Source organism: Microcaecilia unicolor, chromosome 1 (genome assembly GCF_901765095.1).
Source record: "Microcaecilia unicolor chromosome 1, aMicUni1.1, whole genome shotgun sequence".
NCBI classification, from domain to species: domain Eukaryota; kingdom Metazoa; phylum Chordata; class Amphibia; order Gymnophiona; family Siphonopidae; genus Microcaecilia; species Microcaecilia unicolor.
This window is the reverse complement of record NC_044031.1, coordinates 390,049,031-390,055,030: the sequence shown is the minus strand read 5'-3', so window position 1 is coordinate 390,055,030 and position 6,000 is coordinate 390,049,031. Positions and strand designations below refer to the sequence as shown.

General features: G+C 44.6%; 1 protein-coding gene across 2 annotated transcripts in view; it reads left to right on the top strand.

Annotated features, from left to right (window-relative positions):
• The first annotated feature begins 920 nt into the window (after positions 1 to 920).
• Positions 921 to 6,000, top strand: part of CBX7 (chromobox 7) — a 299,910-nt gene continuing 294,830 nt past the window's right edge. For both annotated transcript variants that reach the window (XM_030210908.1, XM_030210900.1), the window contains exon 1: positions 921 to 1,187. In XM_030210908.1, coding sequence (XP_030066768.1) covers positions 1,119 to 1,187 — 69 coding nt within the window. In that variant the 5' untranslated portion in view covers positions 921 to 1,118. The remainder of the gene's footprint in view (positions 1,188 to 6,000) is intronic.

Sequence of the window (6,000 nt, the reverse complement as noted above, 5' to 3'; positions counted from 1 at the left end):
CATTTTAAATGATAAAATTAAGAAAAAGAAAGATGAACTTTGAGGGTAAACTTTTGTTTTGTTTCACTTTCCAGTTTCCACAATCACTAAAATAAGAATCCTACTGTGGAAGGTGTAAACAAACCCATAGCAGCCGGCTCTGTAGGTGCTTCAGCACCCCCATATTGAACAAAGTCTTTGACTGTGTCCAGGGAGAAGTGATTTCTATTGGGTTTAGGCGGCACCCCCAATAATGTTGAAAAGTTGGCTCCTATGCCTTCTACCAAAATCTCCTTACAGTTGTAAAACTGCATCTTTTTCCCAACCATTGGAGCCAACTTTTCAACATTATTGGGTGTACCAAACTGAACAGAAATTACTCCTCCCTAGACACAGTCCAGCTCCTATGTTCCCAACACATCGTGGCAGAGACTAAAAGGCCGGCATCGTTCGTTTCTTCCTTCTACGCCCGAAAGTTAGAAATCGAAAATAGACTTGTTTGAAGGCAACTCTTGAGCAATGTACTCTCGTCGCTTCAACCTGGTCACGTAAATTAGAGAAATTCCAAAAAATAAAAATTAAACTTCCTCTGCGTGGTCAGAAGCGAGCAGCTGACTGGACTTCCCCTCAGCCTGTCAGGTAGAATGACGTGACGCGCGAACGAAGGACTAAGTAAAGGCGTAAAGCGGGGGAGGGACTGGGAGCAGAGGAATCAAACGCTCAGGAGCGAGCAAACAAGAAGAAGACAGGCGCGTGAGCGCGGAAGCTTGAGGTATGGGCGCGCGAGCCGCGAGCACCCCTGGCCGAGCGAGGGGCGCACGCGCCGTGAAAACGTTGCGCAGGATGTTAAAGGCGAGGGGCAGCAGAAAAGTACGTTAGAGCTGGAGAGCGGCGCGAGCGGGGAGGGGCGTGTCTGTGTATGTATATTCTGTGCACGCGCGGGTGTCAGCGCCTATCACGCTGCTGCAAAGTGATTAAGAAAAAGTCGTCATTGCTGTGATTATTATTATTATTATTATTAGAATATTTTGTTGTTATCGGAAGCAGCGACTTTTCCCGCTACTCCGGACACCACCAGCCCCGGCTCTCTGTCCCTTTCTCCTCCGGTCGCCCACGCCCCCCCCCTGTCGGAGCGGCGTATGGAGCTGTCAGCAATCGGGGAGCAGGTGTTTGCAGTGGAGAGCATTCGCAAGAAGAGGATCCGGAAGGTTAGCGGGGGTTCGGGTGGATAGGAGATAAGGGGGGGGGGGGGGCTAAAGGGTAGGTGAAAGGATCATTTACGGGTCAGTGCCACACCCCCATCTCTTCTGGGCGGCATTTTGTGTGCTACCTTTCCTCTTTCCAGCTCTAGCTCCTAGTCTCCTCCCTGAGCAGTTTGCAACTCTTCTAGAGCTGCTGCCTCCGCTTCGCCGCTGAGTGGCGCTGCGAAAAGCAACTTTTGTGCCTCCTCCCCAATGTGATATTAGGAAGGTGGCGCACGCTACGGAGCGGCACGAAATAATAAATGCAACCTTTGTATCTGTTAACCAAGAAACGGGACCCTTTTTTCCCTCGCAGTTAAAGAGGTTGACACAGCCGTGAGTCATAATCATATTCTCAAATATGCACGTGTAAACCACTACCTCAAGTCAGCCAACTTTGCGGTAGAAGGTCGTGCCTTTTTATCTGTACGTTTGGCATCCCTCCGTTCCTCACATCCTGTTGTATACTGTGGCACAACCCCACCCCCCCTTCCCTGCACCCCGTACTGTATAGTGTGGCACAACCTTCCCCCTCCCTTCCTTGCACCTCTTACTGTATAGCGTGGTACAGCCCCCACCCTTCCCTGCTCCTCTTCTTGTATAGCTGGCACAACTCCCTTCTCTGCAGTTCTTACTGTACAGTATTCAGTGTTACACAACCCTTCTCTTTTCCCTGCATCTCTTACTGTACAGAGTGACAGCCCCCTCCCTTCCATGCATCTCTTTATGTGTAATGTGGTACCTCCCCTTCCCCCCCTCCCCCGGGCAAGGGCAGTGAGAGCATTGGACCACCACAGGCTCCCTGAAGCACCAAGTTTTTTTTACAGCCTTCTTTAACATCTTTGTGTTTTACATTTTTTTTTCAAATGTTATGTGTGAAAAGCTTCTCTGGAGTCTGTTCTGGAACGTCTTAGCCACCCCTTCCTTTGTAAGCAGCAATGTTGTAGTGAAATTGGGGGGTGGGGAGGAGGAAACAATTAGATTGTACTGGTGCTTTGTATTGCATGGGATGAGTACAGTCTCGATTATCTGACATAAACAGGACTGAGCCTTTGTCGGCAGGGGTGTAGCCAGACCTCGGTGGGAGGTCCAGAGACCAAGGTGGGAGGGGGCACAGTTTAACCCACCTCCCCCAGCTGCCGACCCCCTTTCCGCCTCCAACCCCCCCCTCGCCGCTGACCCTCCCCCATCGCCACCGCTGGGTACCTTTGCTGGCGGGGTCCCCAACCCCCACCAGCCGAAGTCTTCTTCAGCGCTGGTCTCCGGTGCCTTCGCTGATCTGTTTCTGTCCTGATGCCTGACATTCTGCACGGGGCTACATACAGGATGTGCACGCAGGATGTCTGGAGTCAGGACTGACAGAAACAGATCAGTGAAGGCGCCGGAGAAACGGCGCTGAAGAAGACTTTGAGTGGCAGCGGTTGGGGACCTCCGCCAGCAAAGGTACCTGGCGGCGGCAGGAGGGGGGATCGAAAGTGGTGGTGGTGGGGGGGCGGCAGCAGCGGCGGGAGGAGGGATTGAAAGTGGCAGGGGGGGGTCGAAAGTAGAGGGGACTAGGGCTAAATCTGTGGGGGCCCATGCCCCCATGGCCCCACCTAGCTACGCCCCTGGTTGTCGGATAACTAAAACGTTGGCTAATATGGAACACAATGGTAACCCCTTAAAAAGTGCGCTGAAAACCATACTTTAATCATATAGAAGGTTTCTGTATTTAAAATACAGTATTGTTTATTAACACTATTCATCAACCAAAAAAGCGTGCAAAGCCAGAAAACAGGAGAACCTGCGTACTTCTTAACCTTAACGGCAACACTGTGATGTCTCCGGGGGGGGGGGGGGGGTAGTCTGTCAGATATGCTGGATAGTGAAGGTCGGATAATTGAGATTGTACTGCACATATATGTATTTGGTACAGTCCACTGGATTCTGTATAGGTTGCCCAGATCTGCACCTAAACTAATTAGTCAATTAGGCACTACCAATCAGTTATTGAAGTTAGCAAGCACTTATTGGTAGTAATTAGTTAACATGCAGATCTGCCCTATTCTATAGCATGTGCGCCCAAATCTTATAGTGTGCAACTCCAAAGGGGGCGTGGCCTGGTAGGGGCATTGCCAGAATTTAGATGCGATGTTACAGAATGCCTGGATTTGAACACCTAACTTCATTTATACCATTCTTTGGTAGGCCTAAATGCTTGTGCCCAAAGTTAGGCACAAAATGTGCGTTAAGCTAGTGTTCTATAAAGAAAGCGCCACACAGAGCTAAGTACGGATCATCCTGGCACTTAACTTTGGGCACCTTTTGTTGAATCAAACCCAGTGTGTGTAGGTGCACATATTTGTATTGTGCTGCTGTGCCCTGAAGTGAGCATTAGACATACTTCAACCTTGAGTCTTAATTGAGTAGAGGGCAGTTAATTCCCCAAATAAGTGCTTTAATTTACATGAAACCACTTGTCAGATTTCATCAAAGCATTTATGTTTTGTATTACATTTTTGATATAGCGTTTATATACCTAAAGCTGTTTGGGAAAGCTATTAAATATTAATGTAGTTGAGTAAATAGAATTTGAAATGGAGAAAATGTTCCTGTATAGATTAAACGGTCACACTTAATTAGCTTTATATTGGAGTATAAGTTGGGAAAGGGTAAGTAGTTAAGCCGTGGAGATAAGGTCAGGTTTAGGCACAGAACTCTGTGTTTTAGACCACTGCATCCACTTGCCCAGTTGACTTTCACGTGTGTTTACATAACTGGAAATTAACACTACACAGGGACACTTGATTATTACTTACATATAGGTGGAATAAGTTCCTTTCCTAAAAAACTTGTGCTTAAGGTAACTGGAAATAACTAATAAACCTTGGGCAAATTATTTTAAGAACAAGCACTCCAGGTCCAGAGAAATACCCAAGTGTACCTGAATGTAACTCGCCTTGAGCTACTACAGAAAAGATGTGAGTAAAATCCAAATAAATAATAATAACATAAGAGTAACCATACTGGGTCAGACCAATGGTCCATCTAGCCCAGTATCCTGTTTTCCAAACATTGACCAAGCCAGGTCACAAGTACCTGGCAGAAATCCAAATCGTGGCAACAAATCCCAGGGCAAGCAACAGCTTCCCATGACTGCCTCAAATAAGAACATCAGAGTAGGAAGAAGTAGAATTTGGATCTTGGGAGTCCTGTTTCTTAAGTTGTCTTTTTTCCCCCCAAGTGTCTTTATTGGATTTTAAAACAAAACAATATATAACAAACACTAGCAGCAATCATAATTAAGGCAAAAAAAGTTGTTATTTTTAAATGCTAGGCCATTCGCTCTTTCTATGGAATGTTTCCTAGGGGTTTTCACTGGGGAGAAATAATACTTATGTTGGGCTAACAGGGTATTATGTGATGAGGCTGTTATGTAGAAGATTATTTGTTCCTACATATGTATAGTGATCATTTTGTGACTCTTTACTTGCATTTTGCAATTTTAGATTTTGGTGGGGTATGGGAGAAAGCAGAGCAATGAAGAACCAAGAGATGCCAGGGCAGATGAACTCAGAAGTAATATGGGGGTGTATTGTTGACATCTGTATGCCTGTAGATGTGTGTGTCAAGCACTTCTCAAACACAGCAAGCAGCTTAAGTACACCAGAAACTAGGAGATTGAAGCCATTAGTGGTTCAGCCTCTTCTAACTAAGAATCAGCTTATCATGTGGCATATTTTGGATGACTGAAGTAGAAGGAAAAAGTATATGTTCTGATGAAAGAAATTGATCTATTGTATGCTGTGCCATGCAGTTTAGCTCTACAGGCAAGAAGAACATGACACAATTACTATTCATTAAAATTTGATGTACTGGCGAGCCTATGTGAATTTTGGCAGTTTATAATAAAATATTAGGAAAGGAACATAATCTTTAGGTAGGATAGACCTAACTCATACATTCCAAGAAAAGAAAAATCAACAGATCACATTAAATCATACCATGGTGCTCATTTTCAAAACACACAGACTTACAAAGTTACGTGGAGGGGCATTTTCGATAGAACGTCTAAATCAGAATTTGGACGTTTTACACAAAGCGTCCAAATTCTGAACAGGAAAGGAGGTCATTTTTGAAAAAGATAGACGTCTATCTTTTGTTTTCGAAAATACTATGGATGTTTTGTATTTTGGACGTTTTATGATGTGGACGTTTTATATTTTGGTCCATTTTCAAACAAAAAATGTCCAAATGCAAAACATCCAAAATAGAGAAGGAGTGGCTTAATGGTTAGGCGGGCTTTGAACTTGGGAACATGGGTTCAATTCCCACTGCAGCTCCTTGTGACTTTGGGCAAGTCAAATGCAAAAGGGGCATTTTTGGATATGATGTCTAAGTCTGAATTTGGACATTTTTTTGTAAAATGTCCAAAATCAGAAAAGGAAAGGTCATTTTCTACAAAAAAATGTCTATCTTTTCCTTTCGAAAATGCTGTTTGGGAAAACATTTCGTGATTTGGATGTTTTATTTTTTGGTCCATTTTCAAACAAAAAACATCCAAATGCAAAACATACAAAATACACAAGAAAATCCACAATAGAGTGAAACCATTCACATGTTCTAAGTGTGGTAAAAGCTTTGGTTGTAATGTTAATCTCAAAATGTATCAGAAAGTCCGCACGGGAGAGAAACCATTTGCATGTGTAGAGTCTGGTAAAAGCTTTGGTCAGAAGGTAAACCTCACAATGCACCAGAGAATACACACAGGAATGAAACCATTTACATGTCCTGAGTGTGG